The sequence below is a fragment of the Acipenser ruthenus genome, chromosome 21 (genome assembly GCF_902713425.1).
Source record: "Acipenser ruthenus chromosome 21, fAciRut3.2 maternal haplotype, whole genome shotgun sequence".
Lineage (NCBI taxonomy): Eukaryota > Metazoa > Chordata > Actinopteri > Acipenseriformes > Acipenseridae > Acipenser > Acipenser ruthenus.
Window position 1 is genome coordinate 1,538,495 of NC_081209.1, and position 25,855 is coordinate 1,564,349.

The 25,855-nt window shown below is 42.1% G+C and overlaps 2 protein-coding genes across 2 annotated transcripts in view; one reads left to right on the forward strand and one right to left on the reverse strand.

Annotated features, from left to right (window-relative positions):
• Window positions 1–17,437, reverse strand: part of LOC117428332 (RING-type E3 ubiquitin-protein ligase PPIL2-like) — a 28,086-nt gene extending 10,649 nt beyond the window's left edge. The window contains exons 1-14 of the mRNA XM_034047209.3: window positions 17,250–17,437; window positions 16,993–17,042; window positions 16,514–16,559; window positions 15,937–15,999; window positions 15,626–15,677; window positions 12,388–12,439; window positions 10,922–11,013; window positions 10,624–10,713; window positions 10,280–10,355; window positions 9,989–10,149; window positions 8,862–8,937; window positions 8,383–8,489; window positions 4,773–4,862; window positions 3,782–3,815 (exon numbers count right to left, since the gene is read on the reverse strand). Coding sequence (XP_033903100.3) covers window positions 3,782–3,815; window positions 4,773–4,862; window positions 8,383–8,489; window positions 8,862–8,937; window positions 9,989–10,149; window positions 10,280–10,355; window positions 10,624–10,713; window positions 10,922–11,013; window positions 12,388–12,439; window positions 15,626–15,677; window positions 15,937–15,999; window positions 16,514–16,559; window positions 16,993–17,042; window positions 17,250–17,281 — 1,021 coding nt within the window. The 5' untranslated portion in view covers window positions 17,282–17,437. The remainder of the gene's footprint in view (window positions 1–3,781; window positions 3,816–4,772; window positions 4,863–8,382; window positions 8,490–8,861; window positions 8,938–9,988; window positions 10,150–10,279; window positions 10,356–10,623; window positions 10,714–10,921; window positions 11,014–12,387; window positions 12,440–15,625; window positions 15,678–15,936; window positions 16,000–16,513; window positions 16,560–16,992; window positions 17,043–17,249) is intronic.
• Window positions 17,438–17,714: 277 nt separating this feature from the next.
• On the forward strand, window positions 17,715–25,050 carry LOC117428333 (BRI3-binding protein-like). The gene is made up of 3 exons (XM_058994199.1): window positions 17,715–18,244; window positions 19,589–19,691; window positions 20,241–25,050. Exons 1-3 carry the CDS (start codon window positions 18,065–18,067, stop codon window positions 20,654–20,656), a joined length of 699 nt encoding a protein of 232 aa, XP_058850182.1. The 5' UTR covers window positions 17,715–18,064; the 3' UTR covers window positions 20,657–25,050.
• Window positions 25,051–25,855: the final 805 nt, after the last annotated feature.

The following is a 25,855-nucleotide window of genomic DNA, read 5'->3' on the forward strand; positions in this document are numbered from 1 at the left end:
ACTTGGGAAGGGGAACAAGAAAATGAAAAATGGCATTCAGGGATCACTGCTCTGCATGTATGTAAGATACGTTGTGACTTGCAAGACCAGGATCCGATAAAGTATTCCTGAAAAGAAAGGCACCGATCCTACTGAACCAAAAACAACTGCGAAGCCTCAGACACCCCACTGAATAAAAAAACATCTGCTTCACAACTTGCATAACCAGGTTTGTTCTGCAGAGATTGTTTATATTGAAATGATACATTAACAGTTTCACTCATTGATAAATGTCAATGGGTACTACCCTAATTGTAAGCATTTTATAAAACTCTCTGAGCCAAAGGATTAAGACTGTGACCATCTGGAACAGCCCTGCATGAACCGATCAGATTTAGGCCAATCCAAGCAAGTCCAGAATCCAAGTCCTAACCTTCGAAGGCTTACAGCTATGCAGATAACCATGTTATTTATGGACTGCTAACACTGTGCCTGCTGATCGGCGAGTAAGCTTGCCCAACACCATCAGTGCCAGATAACGTGACTCCAATATCACTTCTACTGGCACGTTACAGAGACATACACCTTTCACAACAAAAAGGGAATAACACAAAATAAACTCCTAGAACCATGACTTTAGCAGCCAAGAGAGACTGAAAAGCAGCAGGGTATCTGGAGTTCTAACTGATACTGAGACTCCAAAAGTCCTGGACCGACCTCGGGATAGGGCTCCGCTACTCTTACCATACAATGCATTGAGATAATTAGATCAGCCGTGGAGATAAAAAGGGGCTTGGCTATAACCAAGTGGAGCCCCCCTGGACAGAGCAGCTGGGAGGCATATCCTTAGCAGCCTAAGCCACAGCTGACTTAACCTAGATGCATGTGATTATTATGGAACAGGCTGTCTGTCTGCCTGGAGGGGGCACAAAAAAATTCCCTAGCCTTGAATTCATAAACAAATGCCCCATGCATAGGTTAGTCTATTCTAAATGTTGCCCAAACAAAGAACTGCTATGCAACTTCAAATTGCGAGTCTGCAGACAAGCGTAACTGATCAATCAAAAACAAACACTGCAGTTAAGGTTCAAAAATTTCTGCACAAATTAATTTGCAACAAAACTACGTCTTTGTTCGGTCCGAGAAAGAACAGCCACTTGAGGTCAGAGCCGTGCAATCAAAACGTGAAGCTTGTAACAGTGCCCAAGGAAGTAAATGGTCTTTTATAGGCCATTAACTCGCTTTTTAACTGAATATTAAAGACAGATGTTTTTTTTTTATGCTCTAGCAGCAGGTAACACAGTCTATGAAATGGCTTCTGGAGAGAGCACAGAGTTCTTCTATTACACAGAGTGTGGATGTTTGTCAAGCCTTTACACACCGCTCCAGGTGGAACTGCTAGATTAGACCTTGCAGCTGAAGCCTGGAGCCTGGACTCATCAATACAACCCTGCTTCCCTCGTGCAAGAATTGGAGAGTGACTGGCTGGAGAACTTCACTCCCACACAGACAGACGTTCTAACAGGTGAGGAGATGCATTAACCTGCTGACAGACACCAGCACTGCAGAGCATCACACAGACTGTCCACCATTCTGACCTTCCCAGCCTGGGAAACAAACAGTGATTGCAGACGCTTCTATCTGTGGATTTCACTTAAGCTGCACAAGTGCAATTACAAGATGTTTTGTTTTTTAATTAAGCAAACTCTGCCTGTAGAGACTACTTCAGCGTGGCTTCCATTATGCATTTTTAATATAAATTAATCTCTATTTTTAGACTGCTTGTCTGTGAAAGCTGCACTTTTCCTGGTCCCTAAATGTAGCCTTTTTGTTCATACAAAGGATTTCCTTTAAAGACCTGAATCTCAAACTTTAGTTTTAAAAGTTTAAAGCATTTCAGAATTCCCAACCGTTTCCAATATATGCATGTATGCTACAAATACAAGTGTTAGTGCTTTAGATGTTATAGCTGGAACATTATGTTGCATTATGTCAAAAGCAAAGCAAATTTCACTCACTCATTTTAACAGTGGCTGAATAATTCTAGCGTGAATGTTGCAGAAGAGAGAAATAGCAACTAGGACGTTATTAGGATGCACAGTGTTAAAAAACTGTGTTACAGGCCATTGTGGGAATGGGTAGACTTTGAATTCTGATTCTTCTCCCTTTCCTATACCGTGTAGTGCACAGGTGCACTGCTGAAATGATTCACAGATCTACATGCATCCTGTTTATTATTATTTCTGTGTATTGCACACTAAGGCTCTCTGCATACAGCGTGTCAGCATCTAGGCTACTCTTTCCAGTAGCATACCCCATCAACCCCAGCGTTACATCACTCTTAATTATGTAAATCTGTTTTCAAACTGAAGGCTAGGTAAGCTGATCCTAGGTTAGTAAGCCCTGGAAATAGCAACACGGCGGTGTTTGCAGATCTTTTCACTCCCCTATATTCATTAATATCTATATATATAAAAAAACACATCAGTAACCCCTGCCTAGACCAATACAAATATCTGACTATGATAAACCAAGTGAACAGAACTGGAAAACTGCCTTGCTGGCAAAAAACTGCAGATGCTACAGATTACTGTAAGTATGCCGGCAGGCTCATTTCTAGCTAAGATGAACCAATACCAATGTATTAAAACCTCAAGGAAAGACAGAACAGCCTCTATTCGTTTACTTTATTTTCATCTGGGTTGTGTTTACCCCTGGCATCCTACTGAACATGACTCTGGAGGAATATCCTAATTGCTGTTCCACGCTTTTAAGACCAGAGTGTATCATCAGTTATAATCGTGCAGATTGGAATTAAATAAAATGCAAATACTCAGCGCAGTAATCATATTACAGAAAAAACAACAACAAAAACAGCAGCTTTGTACGAGGAACATCTTTCTGCCTGCCCCATGCTTTGCTCGTGTGATTTCGTTGTTTCTGGAATCACGAGGGAATCCCATAATCCTACTCTCGTGACTCACGGGAGACACAGCGATTGGGTGGGGAAGTTCAAATGCTGATTAGGGATTCTAAAAACATGCCTTTCATTGCCAAGAGATTTAGGCAAGCATTGCTGATTGCACAGCATTCGTTGCAAGCTTCACAAAATGAACGTATGATCTTCCAGTCCTTTAAGATGCTCAGCAGAGTGCTTGAAGATTTTACTATGGACTCCATCAAGGAACATGCCACTAAAACAGTCAAACTAGAAGGAAAAAATGAGAGCGAGAACTAAAAGCAGCAATGAGAGATTTGTAAGATAAAAAGACTTATCTAAACCACCCCATCCTGAGCAATATTGTCCTTGGCATCAAGTCTTTAACCGCTAATAAATAAAAGGTGATTTCGAACAGATTTAATGAAGTTTGATGAGAAGGTACAGTGGTCTTATGTTGCAAACTGTTGCAAACAGTTAGCATGACTGAGCTGGTGGAATGCATGCTAGAATTTTAATGAGACAAAGTGTTGTTAGAATGAAAGTGAATTATTCCAAAAAAATATTGTAAAGCTTGAGGGGGTAGGATATTTCCTTCTCATAAAAACACATTTGAGACGCATTAAAAAAAAAAAAAAAGCAAATAAAAGGATAGCGTGCCTTTTAAATTTACAGCATGCCTGGATTTAGTTAACTATTGAATAGAGAAATCCAATCTAGAAAACCAGCAGGCTGTCGCATACAGTACTGCTTCTCCACACGTAGCGATACACATGTAGTCTGGTCTGTAGGTGCGATAAACAGCAAGGATGGGTAAGAGACACTGAACAAAGAACTGCTGTGATGAAAAGTGAACCGTCTTACCTGTCCCTGTTCCTGTGGGATCCCCTCCTTGAATCTGGGGAATACAGAATAAAGTGACTACAGATAAGCGGCAGGCTGCCTCTCAGACACAAAGCCATCATCACAGAAGCAATGTGTTTTCACCTAGTTGTGTTAACTTAATACTCATTTAACCTTCAGGAAGCGATGCCACTGTGCTGCTAACCCCTGTCCAAATACAGTCAAGCCTTTTATTACGAGCTGCGTCCACTGCTGAAGGACAACGGCTTTTCATTTCCATAGGAAAACACAAGCACAGTTAGGAGGAACCAGGTCCCATTGATCATGTTGATCACTGTCATTGAATAAGTAGGGAGATTTCTATAGATCATGTCCTCAGACCAGCCTTTCAATGTTTTATGCTCCAGCAGTGTGTAGAGTCACGCACTGCATAGTCGCTGATGGTTGTGCCTGGTTAAGATGCAGACGGCTTCTGATATCAGTTAACAGGTCTTTGTGAAGTCAGTCTTAAATTAATGCAAATGTAAAAGAACAAAGGAATTTAAGGCTTCCTGTCTGTCTCTGAGATTAACGTCACTGTTCAAGTTTTGCCTACGGGCAGATTCTTGTGTGTTTTAAATGGTGCACCCAACAAACACCACACGGACGCTGGGGTTGCAGTCTGTTTTGAATTACCCGTTTCCATTGATCAAGACGCTTACACAAAAGCAGCCCTCTCTTTGTTTAGCAGGTGTGCAGAAAAACTTATGTAGAATTTGCATGACTAATGCAAAGCATATTGCTATGCTTCACTCATGCTTTGAGACAGGGAGTATGATTCTAAATGAAACAAAACACACTCATGTTACTATAATTCCCATAGAGCTCTCTCAACTGCTTCATAAGCGGATTAGACATTTCAATGTTATTCATGTTTGTTTTTCTCCTTTGACAAACTCTACTCACTTGGAAGGTACCATTGCTTGGCTACAACACTGTGTGGTTCCAGAGATGATTTTATTATTTATCTTACCATAAAGTTCCGGATGGATCTGTGAAAGACGGTGCCATCGTAGTATTCTTTCTTGCACAGTTTAATGAAATTTTCACATGCTTTCGGTACCTGAAATAAAAATTAAAAAAATGAATAATTAAAAAAAAAAAGCAACCGCATTTCTCGACCATTTCATAATCAATGCAAACGCACACAAGGACATTTTGTGGATTGTTATTATTACTATTACTCTTACATGGGAAGCCAAACAAAACATTTGTAACGGGCTGCACTCCCACACACCAGGATAGCTCACCTCGTCCACACAATGTGGAAGCACGGTGCTGCCTTGCGTAAGACAAAGGGCTGCACCTCGCAGGATTAACCCCACTCATTTTGCCTGTGCTATGTATGGTTCGTAGGTGACTATTTACTTATGCCACGTCTCTGTAGTAGATTGAAGATGTATACGTTTGTTTCAGTAATCACATCACGTCTGAAAGTTTGAATCGCCTCTGTGAACCTCAACACAGCTCTCAGAATCATGCCGAACCACCAAGTACACCTGATAATAAGAGCCCCATTGCTTAGCAGTTTGATTGAGTTTAAGAAGAGACACCTCAGCTCGTTACCTATACACTGGGGCTAATCAAGCACGTATTAAAATCTGGAATGGGTGAAACTGCTATGCAATGGGAGTTTTACTTCCATACCCAAGCATGATCATCTTCCAGTTTCATGTAACTCCAGATATTGCTTTGTACTACTAGTGATAAGATCGTATTACCCGCCCTCTGTTAGAAACTATTCATGGTGTGGCAGCACCTGGTTGCAGCAATGACATTTTCACTGCTAGCTTGCTCTTCCTTTACAGAAAGCCAGTATCTTTGTTCTCCTTTGGTCTGGGGCCGGCGGATTTCAATGGCATTGTTTAGTACAGGCACAGAGGCAAAGTCCTCAAAAAAGACCCGGTTCCAAGCTTTGCTGCTAATTTAGTCCCAGACGTCTCTGAGCTCACAGTCTGCCCTCCAGCACAAAGCTGATAATCAGAATAAAATAACCAAAACGCCTACTCTTTAGAGTCACTCAAGATCAAAAACCAGCTCAATATGCGGTGAAGTCAAACAAATGGGTATAAAATCTTTAAGAGGTTTCCTGGACTAAAGCACAGCCCCCACCCGCTCAGCAGATTTAAAAACAGATTTTGGGATAAAATCAACAGTTCTCATATACGTTTTTTTAATGCTCAGAAATTACCGTTGTAACTTAAGGTTAGAGTTATAATCAAAGCAATCATTCAATTGATGCCAAGCAGAAAGCAAAGGTCTAATGCCACAGGTCTGTTTAACATCATAACAATATTATTAATTTACAGACCCCCTCGAATACTAGGGCAATTATGAGCCCAGCTGGGGGGGATATTCTACAGTCTCCAAGACATTTTCTTCCTCCTGATTGGATAGCCAGACAGCCAATAAAAAACAAAGGCTATGAATACCCTGCACACTGTTACCAGGGGAAGACAGGCTCAAGCCGTTTCCATGGTTGCAAGGAAGGTTTTACTGTCTCAAAACAAAAGCACGTCCTTACAGGTTACAGTAATAGACTGCATATGGAAATACATACAACTGCCTTAAACACTAAAGCCATGTCCTGGCAAGCCGACTCCAGCACACAAGAAAGGCTTTATGCTTTGTTGGGTTTCTTTTTCAATACAGCCTCTTTTTAAACAATGATGTATATTATTCAACATCTCATTACTGTTAAACAAGATGTGGTGGTGGGGGAGACTGGTGCATCACTGCATTTTACAAATACTGTGTCCTTTATTGTTGAAAACAACAGAGCACTCAACCCAGATCTTAATTATTCACGGCTTTAATCCAGGAGAAGGGTTCTCATCCCACACGTTTGCAGAGAAACTGACAAGTGGTTCTGTTTCTACATAGCGGGGACTCGCTTGGGCTTCAGAGCTTTGTTCTGGGCAATAAGATGCATGTGGGGGTAGCAAGCAGATCAAGAACGAGGAGGAAAATTGAGAGCAGGCAAGCCAGAAAGGACCATTGCCTGCTCTGAACCTCAAGGCACTGGCCTGCTTCGATACAGACAATACGCAATGACAGCTGTGGCACTGGATTTACCCATGCAGATAAGGAGATCACATGATGCCACCGATCCTAGGAATGCTTCTCCACACGCTCGGAGAGATCATGACAGGTTCACTGCCTGACATGTTTCCAGTGTGTGACGCAGAGCTGCAGAGTTATTAATAACTAATTAGGCAAGTAAACAAGAATAATGAGGTTAAAACAGCACTGCACAAAACCAAACAAATTGCATGTGCTGCCATCGAACAAATACCAAGCCACTTATGGACAATCAAATGGGCTTGAGAGTAAAACCAATCAGCTTTGCTAAAAAAAAAAAAAAAAACACATTAAAACATGCTCAGTTAAAATGTGCACAACTTCAAGGACGCAGCATGCCAAGCTTAGCAATCCATTTATTTACACTTATTGGTAATTCTGGAAGAGATGGACTTTAGCGGTTTTATTGCCTATTAAAAATTGGAACAGCATGGGCCCCCGACTGAGAATATCGCTGCGATTACTTTGATGGATTAGAAAAGACAACACCAGGAAAGCGAGGGTGCCGCCCCAGCTTTCGGCTGAAGAGGGGGTCCAACTAACTGGGTCACTGAGACACACCGTCACTCGCTGCTGCATATAGCTGCTAGATAAATTATACATCAAACTCAATTAAAAAACAAAACAGAGAGAGCGAGAGCGAGAGCCTTTATGGCAGGGGGATCTCTGATCAGTAATTTTTTCCCCCCCCCCAATACCCAGAACAGCCCTGCAAAGTTTAATTTTAAAAGATCTTAATGGATTCCATTACTGCTGACACTTCGACTCCATTTGCCCCTGGGAGGGTATTTATTGGTGTATTGATTTATTGATGAACAATAATGATTTATTGATGAACAAGAATAATGAGGTTAAAACAGACTCCATTTGCCCCTGGGAGGGTATTTATTGGTGTATTGATTTATTGATGTATTGATTTATTGGTGTATTGGTGTATTGATTGATGTATTGATGTATTGATGGCTAACATTGGCTCTACTTCTTTTCTTAATTAGAACTTTCTCAGTCTCCACAAGTAACACAGCCAGCGAAGTTCTTGCTTATAGACTGCTACAGACTGTGATGCAGCCCTCCTGGGAAAGTCAGTATTGTCTTGAGATGAACAGGCCATCAACTCCCCACCCTGGACAGAGTGCTGAAATAGCTCCCATCTCCTGCCCTCAATCTCGAAAGCTGCTTTATTAATTGAGACATTCGAGAAACCCAACATCCTCAACACTGAGACTGAAGGCATGCTTGTGAGCACTGCAGTACAGTTATCAGTGATCATCTTTAATGAGATACCATTAAAGGGCTTTGGTTTTGTATTCCGAGTTAATTTCACTGTCCATTAGATCTCAGATCTTCAACACACTGCTGTATGAGATTCCTAGAGAGGATATGGAGGGGTCCTTCTGCTATTGGGAACTACCTTTACCCCACTTCAGATGTTCAGACTCACTTTCTCCATACAGACTTGCCCAGAAATGACATTTATTTAGTTTCAACACGAATACATTTACCATGTCGCAGTGTAGCTCCAAATTCAGGTCCCCCTTATTGGTGTGTAGCCGCACGTATCCTTTCTTCTTTATATACTGATAACGCACGGTGTCATCCGCAATAGCATCTTAAAGAAAATACATGCATCATATAAATCACAGTTATTCTGCAGAATGGAAGTCACATTTTTCCTATTTCTTACCCATGCCTACTTAACTCCTTCTGCATTGCATTTTGATACTGACATGCAACAGGAGTAAACAAAAGTGTCAACTATAACAGACAAGTTTGGAGGACTAGACATGTAAATGAATACAGTTTCAAAGTTATTATTAGGAAAACACAAACTGAGTCAATATTCAGATTCATAATGGTTGTTGTCCTGTGCTTCAGCGCTGTCCTGAACGAGGCCGGCACAGCTCTGGTTAAAATGAAGGCTGATGTCACTAGCTGTCAGCAAGAGGCTGCCGCAGTTCATTAAACCAACGAAGCTAATTACCTGCTTCCTGGATTGTTTCAGGTGTCATTGCAGTGGAGGTAAAGGAAGCTGAAACTTTTCCTGTGGAGTAGTGAGCCTGTGTGGGGAGGGAGGGAGAGAGAGACAGAGAGAGAGAGACTCAGTGCCGGTCTCATTTACTGTAAGTGCCCACCAGGGTTGGGATCAATTCCTGGTCTTCAATTCCAGGTCCCTGTTAATCAATTCCAAAAAGGAATTGGAAATGGAATTGAAAACGCAGGAATCGACCCCAACCCTGGTGCTCACTGCTTCTACACATCATGGGGCTCCAGAGGATGTGTCCCCTCTGATTAACTCTGTCACTTCCATTATTATAATATAAAAGCAGAAGAGAAAACAATATTCTAATGCATTCGCTTCATCAGCACATGTCAAATGCTGTCTTGTTTTCTTTTCCAGAAAATATAGAAACCTGCGGTTTTGGCCACGGGGTCATGGTGTCCAATTACTTAACAACCTGTCAGTCCAGATCAGTCACACACACTACTGGACACATCCCAGTCTATAGCTTGTAAATGAAGGTTTGTGATCCACCTGCTTTAGAAATCCTGCACTCTCCATGCAAGCATCTGATTCAGTATGCAGTAAATCACTGAGACTGCCAACTGCACATGAAGACACATTCTAGATTGGGTATGTTCCATCCTTGGAGTCTGTGCTTTCCCTTTAGTAATACGAGTGTGTACAGTGTGTGTGTGTGTGTGGGGGGGGGGGGTGTATCCTTTCCAAATTCATAAGGGCCACTAAGAACAATAGGCTTATTAAACTAAACTGGTGATCTATGAACATTCCCACTAAAAGAGTAGTTTTGTATACTACACTAAATTTGTGACTAAATCAATTCTTTTTTTTTGTTGTTGATGGGTTTCAATATTTTTTAAAGCAAACAGTCTGACCAGCCGTTATCTCTTCTTGTTCACATCCAGCCCTTCTGCTCCAATTCCTCTACAAGGAAAGATGTCTTTATTATTTTTTGAATTTGTGCACAAGCAGCCTCAAAATCATAAGCAATACGCAAACGCATGAAGACCTCATATGAGGATGCCGCTGCCACCCCATACAAAGCAACAGAGAAAAATCTACTTATCGCGTCCAAGACGACTTCTTACCGCGTTCAGTTTGTCGGTGTTCTTCTTCTCGGCAGGCTTCATGGTGGAGGCCAGCAGCTCGTCCCCTTTGTAGTCTTTATAGAGCTCAGCCAGAGTCTCCCTGGTCTCCAGATTGGTGGTTTTGAGGTGGTACGCTGGGTGCAGCTTGGCCTTCTCCTCATCTACAACACAGAGAAGCAAATCACCAGCGGCTTTGAAGCCTAGTAGAGTCAGCAAAGTGCAGAGTCCCGCTCGGGCATTAAGATCGACTCAACAGCGCTCCTAAAAGAGCCACGCTGAATTAAACCTTACCTGGATCTGTAACTTTCAGATTGTTTTGAACGTGGAAAAAGTTTGACACATTGAACTTGTCCAGGTTTGTAGGATCCTGTAAAAAATAAACAAAAAACAACACATTCAGCAATACATTTTCTCTTTCAATAATACCAGTGAAGTTTTGTCGTTTTGTTTTTTTTTTTCCCTCAAACAAACAAAGACTCAGTAGATCACCCTGGGGAGAAAGCACCAGTTAAAGAGTAGGAGTGTTCACAAGTGCCATGGTTTAGATCATTAAACTAGAGCCTGCTACCTCCAGAAGTGACAGCAGGGCTACAACGATGCATGTGAAGGTGTTCTGAAGATCTGAAAGCACCCACCTGCAAAGTAATGAGATCCTTCCTTGCAAAGGGTTCGTCCGACAGCAGGTCCCTGTAAGTTTTGGTTTTGATGTTGAGCTGTTCCACCGCCTGAGAACGAGAACAAAAGCGCTGCTCTCAAATCCCAATTTTCCAATAAGAGGGGGATTCAAAAACAAACAGAACTTGGAAGATACAATATATAAAAAGGAACGAAACACGACATTATCAAAGTTAATATATAAAATAAGAAACGCCACTTGAAACTTTAGATTAGTGTCACAACAGATGCCAAAAAAAAAAAAAAAAGACTAATTACCTCGTGAGAAAACACATTTCCAGTCTTCTTGTTGGTGACGATGTGAGAGTTGTCTGTGAACACTGTGTAGAGGACGGGGCAGTGGTACTTTCCTAAAAATGTATGCAAAAAAAAATATCTGGTGAATAGCCAGCAAAGGAACCACAGGGATGGAAATAAGACTCCTATTGCACAGCAGAGTCATCCATTCAAGGTCATAACTGCCACAGTGTACAGGTAACAAGCTTGGCTGTGTCTTAAACTCTCAGCTGTGTCTTATTGAACATAGTACAAGCAGGAATAGATCACATTGCTATGAAATAGGAGTCTTATTTCCATCTGTTAACCATTCTGTATTAGTGGGGTGTGGTTCAAAGAGCACACCCATGGGTACTCTATACTGGAGAATGACGGGCACAATAAAAGGGAGAATTCAGATATATCTAACTAGTTAACTACTATGTTACTGGCATTAAGAAAAGCCAACCTAGAATCAAACGCATTGCAGGATTTGGAATCAGCGTATCACCTAAAACAGTGAAGCAGATCACAAGTTCAGCTGTGTCGAATTAATTCATACCAAAACCTGGCTCAAAATACATACCCTGAAAACAACCTGTTACAAAATCCTGTACTGCATATTAACTACTGCAGCTTATAATAATTCACAGCCTGGCTCTCTCGCACGCCAGTTACTCATTTCTACCTTACATTAGCTTGGCTGGATTTCTTTTTCTGGAATTGAATTGAAGCTGTATCTGGTGCAGGGCAAGTGGAAGCTGCGGAAGCCCTGCCGGCTGTACAAGCAGGAATCCCATTGAGACACGAGAAGCAAAGCTGCTAACCCACAGGGATTTCAGTACGAGAGAACGAGAAGTGAAACGCTTCAGATGTGTACAGAACAGCCGCTACAGCGATGGCACACAGGTCACCACTGCGGGCCGTACTCCTCACTGTCAGGGTTTACTCTGATGTTGAGCTGAGATGTTCGGTTTCTCTGAAGAACGGGAGTGCGTATGTGTGTGTTCACACTTATGATGAATACAGAAACTAGACCAGGATGAAACAGTGAAGGGTTTGGAGCTGTTGACTTACCTGTGATGTAAACTGTGTCATTCTGAGAAACATGTGTGCTGCACACAGAAACCTGATGTCTTTTTTGTTCACTTGTATACAACAGACTCTGTATTGTCATAATAATATAATACATAGTAATACAAAAAAATTATCTGGTCAGTGCTAGAACTGACAATTTATTTGCGCTGTGCAGTACAGATTCCAAAGTATTACACTGGCACATGCATGCAGATACAATGCAGTTATTGTTGTAAGGTTGGTAAATCACAGAAGAAACGTTTCTCAGTGCACACACAGGGATCTGTAGAGTTCAGTATTCAGTGGGTGGAGGCTAAGGGGCATGGTTTTAACCACCACGCTAAACTAAAAGAAATGCCATTCCAAGAGGGACTGATACATATACAAGGTACCTTCACTGTTTTTGAAGAAGTTCAGTTTGATAAGTGATTTCGCTTCCAGTTTCTGAAAAATAAATAAATATAGCACATGCATATTAATAATGACACTGCGAGTTCTCTTCAGGCAGATGACAATGCTACTGATGCATTATTTACTCCAATCTTTGAAATACATTCATATTACATTGAAACCCTAATAATCCCGCCCCCCCACAGCACTTCAGAGCTTTCCCATCACACAATATCTCTGGGATGAAAGCAATGAAATGCACTGCTCCCTCAGAACAACCTGCCCCAGGATTGTACTTGGATGAACCCTATTCCTGAGACTCGAGGCCCACGCTGGATGTGTGAAGCCACTTTTCTTCACATTAAGCTGCACGCACTGCTGTAAACAAACCTGGAGATGATCTGAGGAACAGCAAACAGAGAATTCTGTGCAAAGATCAAATTAAGCGGATTCAGAAGTGTTGTTGCAGTCAGCAGCTGTAAAAATCCATTCAGTAAAACCAGGGTCTATTTATTCCACTATGGACGAACTGAAAAGGTACGACTTGGGCAATTTGCCCCCCCCCCCCTGTGGAAAAATCATGCCCCTTGTCTCAGTTAACTAGATGCATTCAGCCCTGTATAGCACGCACTAGCCAAAGTGTGACCCCTCCTAGTCATGCTCTTCTGACAAGGAGACAACATACAGTTCAAAAGGACTCGAGGGACTTAACCTCAGCAGGGTTATACAGACCATCAGCTATTTAACATACAGGCAATGTCTGAGAGGCATGGCAGTGTGTGGTTCAGTTTTGGGTTCATGGAGATAACTAGCCTCTCCTGCTAAAGCAACACTACCCTCTTAGCAATGGACCCAACTTCCTTTCTGTATGCATTTGATATACAATTAGCACACTGGAAGGGACACGTTGTTCTGGTTTCAAGTCTTTCCACAGAGCAAAAACTTCCAACTGATACCAGTACTTCTCTTCCACAGCACTCAGAGCTGTTGCTTTTGATTACCATGAAGGACAAATAAATGATTCACTGAAAAACAGAACATTTAACAACCCGGAGAGCCGTTATTATGACTCTGTTCAATTGCCATGGAAACCGTGATGCAGCAAAATCGCACACAAAGGGGAGGGAGGGAAAGTTTAACGTCATTCCTGGTCTCAGATTAGCATCAAAACTACAGCAGAGCAGCGCTGGTAACCTGCATCACCCCCGCAATGTCTTTAAATAACAGGAGAAGGTAGAACTGGAACCAGAACATACGTAAACCCAGCACCGAGGGACACGCAACAGTGAGCAGAACCTTTAGCAGGGGTTCTAATTGATCAGAACACAGAAAAATATTGATTTAAAATGCATATATATATATATTTCACAGCTTAAAGCACAGCATTGTTCAAATACTGTACAGATAAAGGAGACAATATCTTTATGGGTAGAATAATATATGCGTTTAGGATGGCAGAGGGATATGGAAGCTGTTCAAGTCTGATAGAAGTGTCTGAACCCTCTCGTCTCTGCTATTGGCTACTCCTCTCTGCCAGCAGGTGTCAGCCTGGCTTCAATCACACAGTACCCATGAGTCCTCTTCATCTCAGCCCCAGGAAACATTGTGATAGGCAGGCACTGGCCCAAACACACTCTTAAACAAGTATTAACAACAACAAAAACAAGAGTTAGGCTTGTAGAGCACCTAATCAAGCCAAGACATCTAGAGCGGCATGCATGCCCTGCAGCAGATATCACCCCTGCAGAGACTGTGGTCGTGTTTCACGGGTAAACAAAGCAGGATTGTTCTGAGCCCCGGGGGTTAGTGGAACAGAGCAGCTGGCTCTCCGTGATACAGACTATTGGTCTCAAATGAACCCGTGGTTGACGTGATAGCAGGACGCAGGTCTGGGAACCCTGGAGTGCAGAGTCTGGACCTAATCCAGTCTCACATGCCATTGTGATGGCGTCTACCTTTCTCCTCTTCTCGCTTTTTATGCTACTGTGTGTTACCTCGTGTTTTCAAACCAGCAGCTGAGCCACCAAAGCACCCAAAAAACAATACAGAGAACAATAACTATCAAGATCTCTTCAATTGACAGCAAGGGACAGTTTGAGCTATTCCATGTTCTCCGGTGTGTCTTCACTGAAAGGTACCTGCAGAAAAGATGCATGGTGCATCAGACTAGGATCAGGTGTGTCTAATCAGGCTCACACTGGACTGGCTCGGCTGCTATGCAATGGTAGTCTTAAACTAACAGGGATGGAAATAAGACTGCTATTGCATAGCAGTTTTACCCATTCCAGGTTTTACTACAAGCTTGATTAGCCCCAATGTATACAGCCCTGCAGCGCTGACCTCATTATTGCAAGACTGCGGACAGAGGTTTGCTCTAGACGCTTGTAATTTACAATTACACACAATTACATTCGCTCGGGTCTAATAAGAAACTGACCGGGGGGTGACACATCTCTCCCTCTGCCATTGAAGCATGGCTGTTATTACTAGGTTAGTCACAGTGCAATCAGCTAAAGAAATAATAAGCTGTTCACTCCTCTGAGTTGTTACAAGACACTGTGACCCTCCTTCATGGTCTCAGTTGAATACCTCAAGACTCACGGCATCATTGTCCGGTGCTATTTTACCTTCATAGTACAATGTTAAGAGAGTAGTCCCTTATGGCATCAAATGTTTGTTTGGCTAGCGCAGAAATCCTAATAAAAAGGTTTCTTTTTTTTTTCTTCTCCGTTAGTAGGTCCAAAAATAGAGGCAGGAAAGATGAGCGTTGGTGTCGTTTTCAAGGTAACCTACATGGTAAAGGACCGTCTCCTGGCACAGCAGTCACGTGCTTGAAAAGCTTCAGTTGTTCACTGTCTGTCTCTGGCCTTGAGGCCTTCCCTGTCATGCAGCTGCAGAGAGGGAGGAAGATTTACCCTGACAGCTAAAATCACAGCCGCAAACATGCAGCTGCAGACACTCAAGGAGAATACAACCTTCAGTGCCTTCAGCTAGTACAGCTGTAGGGGGTGCTGCAGAGGAGTCTGAAAACGACATTGTAGGGTACTGCAAAACACTCATATCTGACGGCATTTACTGTGTGTATTTGAGGGTATCCCACGCCATCTAGTGGACAAGAGGGTGTTTATCCATATTTCAGATTACCGAGGACTCCTTGTGCAATAGGTTCTTACGCATCAATGAAGTGCTTTACTTCACTCATTGCAAGAAGCATTTTAAAGTTCCGCTCGCAAAACATACCTCTCCCGTGGCTGGGTTGGTCCCAAACTTCTTAACCCATGGAACTATACTCCTGCACAGTAAAGGAAAGGAACCATCAGATTAATTTGTGTCCAGCACATTTTCTACAGCGATCATACTGGCAGTCAGTGTCAATCAATACAAAACTCTGGATTGCTCTATACATTCCTGCACAGTTCCCCATGCATTTCTTTATTTTTTGAGAGCTCTTTTAGTGGATCACTGCTTTCCCCATTTTGCATTTCTATGCTCTAGTTTCTTGCTAAAGGTATTCCTCTGATCACACACGAGCTTAAAGGTAAAACACTTACAGGAGGTCAAAGACATGCCCTTCAGGTGTGCACATGGGGTACTCAAACGGCTGCAGAGACAAACTGAGGAGTAGAGAGAGATCAACGATGATCACATAGACTGTGACAACAAAACAACTGAAATACATCCCACCTTCAACTCTGCAAATGTACTTAAATAAAACCAGAAAGGATGAGAAAGACTGACGGCTGTTCATAGGAATCAATTCTGCATGTTAATTTGCCTGCCACTCATTCAAAATGCTTTTTTACTCCCTGCCAATTAATGACCTTGGCAGGTGCTAATTAAGTACTGTGCGGCATGTATATGCAGCACTCCTGTTAACGCACTCATTTGCATAAGTGACACAGAGCAGGTTTAGCCAAGAATTCATATCACTGAAAACGGCACTTCAATAAACATCTAGTCAAAAGTTGCTGATAGCTATGAGATATTAATGTGTACAGAAATATTAGAATAATACGTGTGCTAAAGAATTGTACTCGTTTATTTCAGTATTTTCAACTAATCTTGCGGTGGAGTATTGATATATAGGTATGGAAGATACAACAAGCGTTGTGATAAATCTTCACTGACCTGCAGTGATCGAAAGGCAAACGTCTGAAATTGGATTTTGGAATTTCTGGAGGAGGCAAAAAAAAAATATTAAGGATCGTGAGTGGAATAAAACACTTCATTCAGCGGGTAGGGTACGCTTAATTCTACCACATCTCTCATCCTTGACCTTTATTAATATAAAGACAACACAATGCGGAAAATAAAATTATAAACTTATTTACAAAAGTATAGGAAAACAAAGTACAGCTGTAGCACTATTACCAGTACAGTCATACTGCCAGTAAGAAGTCCCCAGAAGACCGCTGCCAGTAGCTTAACACCAGGACAGAAGACAGACACATATTTAATTGACTTTGAGTTTTGAGAAAGTGAAACGGGCGGTTTTATGAAGAATGTTTTGTGCAGCTACTGGCCGCTTCCGTACTGGCAGTAACGTCTGCCTTAATAATATCCGGTGTGAATAAAGCTGATCAAGTTCAGCACATCTCGTTTCGTACCTGGTTTCTTTCCCCCGTACAAATGAGTGTACTCAGCACACGTGATGTACCTGGCAAAGACAACAGAAGTTACATCAACAAACTTGAACCGCAGGGACACTGTGCAAGCACAGCGTGGTGTGTGACTGCCTAACAATGCATGTCATGTGTTGATCTGTCGATATTACCGTACACAAAGATGTATAGGAATTATATAACATTAGCGTTTCGTGATGTACTGTTATTTAAAAACACGTTTGTCAACAAAGACGACTCACATTTTATCTTTTTGGTGCTGCCTTTTCCCCATTTTGCCGGCGTCGTAAATACACTCCTCGGCAGAATATACTGTAACAGAACGGTTATCCCGCTACTGCAAGGCGATGAACTGCTCCAAACAAACTCGGAATATAACGATAATAAAATCAAGCACTCCGACACAACACGGCACTTCCGGAGTGCATTTAAAAAACAATGTGTTACAAGAAACCACCCCGGCTTGATATTCGGACACGAAACAGGAGTTCCGCAACGTTTTTACCAGTAGATGGGGACACGGTGAGAACATTTCGAACTGCAAATGCAGCACACGCAACTAATGAACGCGAACATAACACAAGCATCTTCATTTATTACAATGTGTGTGCGCTGTGAATAGCACTGAATGGTGTCGTTGTTTTATAATGAATTGCATTTACTGATACAGATGCAAGCAATGAATGTCAGCTTCCACTGTCTGTAAAATGATATTGTAAATTAAGCACTGCTGTAACACACTACATAGATTCGGTGACACGCGTTTGGAGTAGAGGTCTGATGGGATGTCTTGAAGTTTGACGCAGAGTGATAGGTAAGGTGCTGTTGTGGTAGGTACTCTTATTCCACACCTGCACCGTGCCATCACAGGTGTGGTGTCGTCGACAGGTGGCAGCAGAGAGGGGTTTCGATTCTTAAGCAAGGCGGAAGGCTGTGTGTCTCTACCAGTAACCACAGTGGGAGCAGGTTCTTCCGGGGTTAGCATTGTGCAGTCTCTTGGGTCCAGCTAATTATCGTAACTTGTAACTAAAATAATTGATTGTGCATCTTGCAAATCATGAAGTGCGTGAAGCTGTTGCTGGTGGTCACTGTCCTGCTGACCGGCTTGCTTTGTGCGGAGGCGGCGAGGAGCCATCGCAGCTCCAGCTCACAGAACAGTTTTCGGAGGGCGGCGAACGGGATGTACCAAACCCTAAGCAACATCTTCGGAGAGGACAATATCCGAGGACTGCATAAGGTAAACGTGCATCTGTATGTAACAATGAAGTAAAGCAGTAAACAGTGCGCCGGGGACCTGCAAGCATTGCAATTCGGGGTGTTTCAGTTTTCAGTCTGTACACAGTCAGGAAATGGATATTCATAGAATGCGCGACCAAATGCATGCCGTTTATTAAATACGGAGAAATAATACATATATTTAAAAAATGTGTGTGTGTGTGTTTGATGTATCTTCAATTTGTAATACTAGTATTAATTATTATTATCTTTTTTTTTTGTATTATTATTTTTCATTATTATATTATTTGGCCTGAGCTAGACCAATAAAGTACGAATTAATTAAATTGTATTAAAAAAGAAAATTATATATACATATATATATATATATATAGAGAGAGAGAGAGAGAGAGAGAGAGAGAGTGAGTGTGTGTGAGAGTGTGTTGTGGTAAAGGAGTTACCACGATGTCACTGTATTCTATTATGGAAACCACAGAATTAACAACTGTGTCACCAAACAACAACAACAGCTATATTCTGGGAAATATAAATGATCCTGACATACAGTATACAGTATATCATTTAGATGATGATCTATGGAACAGTGCACAAAAGAGTCCGAGTAGAAAAAGTTAAGCTGTGAGAATGTATTAACCCCCCCCAGCACATTCCTGCTTTTTATTGGAAGTTGAATTAGTAACACCCCACTGACATGCACTGCAGCTTTAGCACCGTGCAGCAAATCTGACGGAGAAATATTAAAATACTCCTTCAGCTCCCCTAGATGGAATTATACAGAGTTATAATGAGGGCTTCTGATTTTCGGTTTTAACCGATAAAACACCCCAGATAAGAAAAAACTGAAGTCGGTGTATATCAAATAAACACGCCAGAAACACTGGACATGGTAACGCGATTCACGTTGACGTGACCCCTTTCCCTGTGAAATAACACCTGAACAAAAATCATTTCCCAGTGCAGCTGGGCAGTGTCCCTGACATGTATCTCGCACTGAGTGGCATTTCTACTGGAGGATTGTAACACGCTTGCGAGATTTAAAACGAGATGTTCTTGCTCATGAGATTTAAAGCTATATTACAGTACACAGTATTTACACGCTCGTGGAATTTAAAACAGAATTGCAAATTGTGGCAAAAATGAAAACAATAATTTCATACAATATATAAAAAGCGAAAGCCCCATTTAACTGGAAAATAGCTAAAAAGTAAGCAGCGAAAAATGAAATGAATAAAACCATAAAAACAGAAGCCCTAGTTATAGAGCATTGCCTGCCCCGCGGGCTCTCGCTGGCTCTCGCGAGAATGAACTCTGAATTTCAAGTCCCCTTCTTGCATGTTCTCCTCAGTTCTTCTCGAAGACCACGGAGCGGTTTGTGCACGGTGTGGACGTGCTGCTGGACACCGTCTGGAGAATCTGGACTGACCTCTTGGACGTCTTGGGGATCGACTGTAAGTTTTGTGGATTGTGCCGGCCCTGTTCCAGGCACTAGAGCCTTCCTCGCTCCACCTCAGTCCCTGCAGCAGGGATACCTTGTGTTGCAATCCACTTTAATACACTCTGTGAAGCACGAGCAGCGTGCTCAGTGTTCAAACCCCGGCTCAACCAATCAGGTTCCTACTAGAGAGGTCAATATCCCACACATAGATGCTGTCGAAGCTACAAGCTTGAAACCTGCCTTAAACGGCAATATAAATTTCAATCAGTCTGAGCGATTCTGGGCAAAATAGAACCTCAATACATACCCAAAAGGCCCATTCCACCTTACATGTGTTACAGTTTGGAGCCAAAAACAGATGTTTGTAATAGCCTAACTTTCTTCACAGGGGTCGTTACCTGTAGATGATTGACCTTGTCTTTTTTAAGTCCGTCCCTGGACCCCTAACCGTACGGACGTTCGTGCTTCAGTACAATGATGTCATCCCGTGCAAGCCAGTAAAACCGCACGTGACGTCACGACTGTGCTTACTTCAGGTAACGGCTGTGTGTTTGTGTTCCAGCGTCCAACCTGAGTCACTACTTCAGCCCCGCCTCGGTGGCCAGCTCTCCGGCCAGGGCTCTCCTCCTGGTGGCCGCGGTCCTGCTCGCCTACTGGTTCCTCTCCCTCTTCCTGGGCTGCTTCTTCTACCTCCTCCACGTGGCCTTCGGACGTTTCTTCTGGCTGGTGCGCGTGGCGCTCTTCGCCCTGTCCTGCCTCTACATCCTGCAGAAGTTCGAGGGGGACCCCGAGCGGGCCGTGCTGCCGCTCTGCTTCGTCATGGCCATCTACTTCATGACCGGCCCCATGGGCTCCTACTGGAGGAAGGGGGGCAGCACCCTGGAGGACAAGATCGACCACCTGGACAGCCAGATCCGCCTGCTCAACATCCGGCTGAGCCGGGTCATCGAGAGCCTGGACCACTCCAGCGAGCAGTAATGAGGGAGCAGGGCGGGGGTCTCTGCTCCCTCCGACACCAGCAAGACAAGTGAGGTGGACCCCCGGCCACAAGCAAAGCCACGCAGTATTAGTAGTAGTATTATTATAATGATCATTAATAGTTGTTGTTACAAAGACCACATGTGCATGATTCGTAAAGGCTGTACAATTTAAATCACTGGAGTTGCTAGGTACAGTAATGTGAAAAAACAACCTCTTTCTTAGAGTAGTATTTCTGTATTGCTTGCACACTTTTCTAGATGTCGGCACATTGAATTTTGTATAGACTACACGCACACTCAAACACTCGCGCACACAAAAACCTGAGCAATCCTTGATTAAGTGTCCACCAGTCGTTCCAGTAAAATAGTATCTCTGCTGGGTTTAGAGACAGATCCTGTCCATAGAAATATCCGCTTCACTTGTTTCTGAAACTAGAACTGGAAGATTGATTGCACATGTTTGTGTTTGGTATTAAAAGGCACAATGTTTTGTAATAGAGGGATGGAAGAAAAGGCTCCCCTTGTATTGAAATTTGAGCTGTTCCAGGTTTTACGACGAGCTTATTTAAACTATTAGCTCTTGGAATACATGGAAAGGCACAGATGGCTATGCAAGTGGGAGTCTTATTTTCTACACCAGTATTGCAAACCTCTTAAATGCTGTTCTCGCTTCGTTGTGTAGGTCCTTGGCTACTTAGCTACCGAGTCTGAAACTGGCACACTAGTATCTAGAGCCTTCACACCAGCATCGGCCTGCCATGTGTTAGGTGTATTGAAGCATTTCTGTCAAATCAAACAATAGAGTCCTAAATAGTATCTTTTTATTTTTGGAATGTCATGTCATGTGGTCTTTTTAAGCAGAGTTTGTACTTGTTTTAAATGTAAAATGTAAAAAAAAAGAAAATTGAGGGGGATGCTGTCCCCACAACACATTTATAATTGGGGGGGTTCTTTATGATGTCATTGGAGAGCAGCTCCCCCCCCTGGATGAGGTCAAAAAGGTACTTTGTGAAGCCAGATGCAATGTAGCTGAAAATAACCTTGCCCCCTGTTCACAAAGCATTGGTTTTACAGTGTAGGCCTGCTCTCAAGCAGACATCAATTGAAGGAGCAGGTGACTCACACACCGCATAATCAAACCCATAACATCTCCCAGTGACTAAACCGGAATCCAATTATTTTAAGCTTGAAACGTACACTGGATTTCTAACGCTGTAGTCTGAAATATTATTTATTGTGACCAATGTGGAATTACTGAGAAACGCCAGTCTGATTGGACTGTGGCTGTCCCAGCATAGCAATATCTCTCGAATCAGGAAGAGATATCTCTTTGGGAAGGGATCTTGCAGCCATGTTGGAAGACAGTAGTTGATCTCAGGGAGAAAAAAACAAACAAATACAAATCACAGTGTATCTTATTATCACTTAACCCTAGATAGGTGGCACTCTATTGGGGGGGTAAAACAATAGATATTTAGGGTTCCGTCCATGTTAGAATAGGACATTGCTTCCAACATGATGCCCGAGTCCCTTAGAGGAGTTGATGTGTGTCTCAGAATTGGGGTGCTTGTTCTGTGGTGGTTTAACGTGAGAGATGAGTGGTCTGTAATTTGATGTTGTGTATGTGTTTGGCAGCATGCATCTACTGTATTCTGTTATTTGGGCAGCTATGTTTTGTTCCTTTAGCTGGTCAGTGTTTAATTTGTGCAGATGAAGACCCCTTATAAAAGTTTATCACAGTAAAAGCGTAATAAAGCACTGTGCATGGAAAAGCATAGGTAGGCATTGTGAAGACCAGCAAGGTATGGTAAAGAATATCAACAAATGTGGCAAACCAGGGTAAGCTGTGGTAAATGCATAGTATAGTCATGGGAAAAGCATGGAGGAAGAACTGCAGGAATACTGTGGTAAACTTTTACAAGGCATGTTTTATAAGGGGCATCTTGATGTATAGCTGACATTGCATTGAGATGTGAGTCTGTTTTACATTTGACTACGAACCTTCTCATGCACACCGGAGCTAAAGGAGCACAGTCACAAGCCTGACTTTCACCCCTCAGGGGTGTAGGAGTTGGGTCACGTGCAAAGAGTCAAATTCATCAACGTGAATGGAATTACGAGCCGCAATGGAAAAGTGCACTTGCAAGGGAACAGCAGGTAAGATCCACTGCTTTTAGAACTGACACAGCAATCAATTCCCCTGGCACGTCATTAAACCTGTGAAATGCATGTTCCGAACTCGGAACATGAAGTACCGTCACAGTTACAATGGTGATGATGATGGCTGTGTCTGAAGTTTGAAAATGCACAAAGATTTGTTTGCGTCCTGCATTTACAACCCCTTTAAGCACTCGCTGTACTTGGGTATTTATTTGCATGCCTGTAAGTGTACGTGTGTGCATTCTCGTAGCAGCGGCATCCTCCTGTTTAATTGCTGCCTTTTAACAAAGCAATCGTTTGCATCTTTTGTAATTGTCTTGAAGACGTAATTAGCTTAGTTTTTAGTTGGGGGTGTGGGAGCTGTTTTTAGTACTCTCTGTATCATCTGTATTGTTTTTTAAAGAAAGAATTCTGATCACTTCTTTATGCAGTACTCAGATTTGACTTGATAATTGTACTCAGTACACTGGTAAGATGTGTGTTTTAAAGCGCTGAAACGTGACTACAGTAACTGAAGCTATTGAGCACACTGGTAAGAACCTTGTCCTGGTCCACTCAAGATGCAATCTGTCATATTTAAACTTGTATTGTTAGTTCCACAGCCCCCTGTTATCTCTAGTCTTGGACTACCTTACCTAAGGTAATGTTAATGCCAATCAGGACATGTGAAACCAGCCACTACTGTAATCTGCCTAAAGGCTGTAATTCACAAGCATTCTTTGCATGGTCGTGCCGTATATGTTGTTGTTTTACATAACGTTTCATGTTTTAGACACACATTCCATTAATCACAGGATATTGGGGATGTTTATTAGATAATTTAGTAACAAACTAAAAGTAAATAAATACGCTAATCAAGTTTATAGTTGTGGTAAGAACTGGAATCACCAGCTAATGCACTTGTAGCAAACCAGAGCTTTAGAACCCAGATTCAGTTTGTTTAAAGGGATTACAGAGCATGGATTCCGGAGCAGACGGCTTTAGGATCTTGTGTTCCTCATGTTGTTTGGGTGTTTCTGGTATTAGTGCATTGTTTATTTCCTTCATACCTGTCAGAACCGTCCAGGACGGCTTGGCAGAGAGGATGCTGGGACATTAAAAGCTGTCTGTGCCACTTCATGACAACCCAAGGCGTGTCGCTCAAAGCAACAAAGTAAACACTGTCCCCGTGACACTGGAAACCGTGCCTGTCCGTCCCAGGCCTTTTGAACAGACAGCATTGGCCTTAAATACGTGCTAGGGTTTGAATTCACAAGTGTGCATTTATTAATATGTAAAAGATTTACCATTAAGTATTTCTTCATCAACTTCAGCTTCATGGCTAAGTTGCATCACATGCATACACCACAAACAGTATTGCAATGTAGGTGTGATGACCCCACTAATGCATTTGATAACGGCTTCCCTTCCATGCAGCAGCTACTAGTTTAAGCACAGATGCACAATGAATGATTTGACACTTTGTGGATGATGCCAGTAAGAAGCATGCAGATGATCCCCTCCCTTCTTCTTTAACAATACTGTTGTAATGACAGCACAGTCAGTAAACTGTCAGGTAGATTAGAGATAGATATGTGTGGGGCTGCCGATAAGGATTGCTTTACACTCAATCACCCTGTCTGCTGAATTGTTTTATTATGAGCAGTATTTTTGAGTAGCGTGTATAGTGTATGGATTATTATTTTGTTTTTTTTAGTGCAAGTTGCCTAAAAGCTACATGTTCTTTATAAACAAATGATACCGAAGTTGCACAGCTACCAACACAAGTTAGGGTAGTGTTTTAGCAGACATTTCTCAGCACAATTCAGGATGAGAGCGTGTGTATTTAATGTCATGTTTCTATAATAATAATAATAATAATAATGCCAGTGTACTTGTTTTCGTAGCTCTGAATCATGTACTTGCTGGTGGAGGACATTTCATTTCAATCTGGTCGAAGTCTTTGCTTTCTGTTTCCTCACAGGAGCTCTGAAATGTGGTGTCTGAACAGTTCTGAAAAACATCAGTCGATTTTAACTTCTGTGATTTCTTTTTTTATGGTAATTTGATGAGATATATATATGTGTGTGTATACTTTTCTGTAACTTGAGTGATTTTGTTTGTTTGTAGATGTGCAGGTGCAGTTCTTTGGAGTGGATTTTGTTTTAGTTTGGACGTGCTCAGTTACTTCAAGACGTTGTTGTACAATAAAGCTGAAAGATCCAAGTACAAAATAAAAATATTTTAACGTCATTACTGGTCATCCATATTCATTTCAGTTTGAGCATGGTTCTTTTCACTTGATATTCATGCATAATGATATTTGGTTTAACAAATAATAAAAACAGAAGACCCATTCTGTGGGAATTGTTGGTTTCTGTTACAAGGTAATAAGTTGGCACCTGTAAGAAGGTCTTCTTAAAATGGGCATTTATTTTTATGCTGTGTTTTGAAAGTAAGTTAGTAAGAAACAACTTGGTAAGTAAAACAATATATATTTGGTTCAGGTTTTGTAGTAATAAAAGTAGGACTGGCTGATCTAGCCTGTGTGACATGTAGCCATGTAATATAATATCCATGTTAGAAATGTGAAAGCCAGGTTTTTCACAGCTCTATGCTTCCAAGTTAGTTGTTAAGGAACACATCAGCTTGGGAATGTGTTAAGCTTTGCAGAATCTGTTTTAATGAAATAGGGCATGCAAGCCAAAATGAATCCCGTTTACCACGGCTACTGCAACTTCTTCGGAGAACCTTCACCTTGTACAGTATGTTGTGGCAGACGTTTGAGGTTGTTAAGGGTTGAATGGCGTTTCATACTTCTTTAAAGTCACTTTACTTCTATAGATGTATGTAGATCTGTCACTGGTTAGATCATTTGAGTAGAGCTCAGAATGTGCCAATAGTTCTTGCATAACGCATAACGCATTACTCAATGGCTGCTTTGGCACTAATCTAGGACTGCCACTGCTGTTGCAATGCACTGTGAGCTTTGGCTCGGCGAGACCCCCTTTCACAATGCTTTCACAGCGGCCTCGCATGTGAGGTCCAAGTTTGATAT

Coding starts and splice junctions, on each gene's coding strand:
- LOC117428333 (XM_058994199.1), top strand. CDS start 18,065: ATGAAGTGCGTGAAGCTGTTGCTGGTGGTCACTGTCCTGCTGACCGGC. Junction 18,245..19,588: donor ATATCCGAGGACTGCATAAG/GTAAACGTGCAT, acceptor TGTTCTCCTCAG/TTCTTCTCGAAGACCACGGA. Junction 19,692..20,240: donor GGACGTCTTGGGGATCGACT/GTAAGTTTTGTG, acceptor TTTGTGTTCCAG/CGTCCAACCTGAGTCACTAC.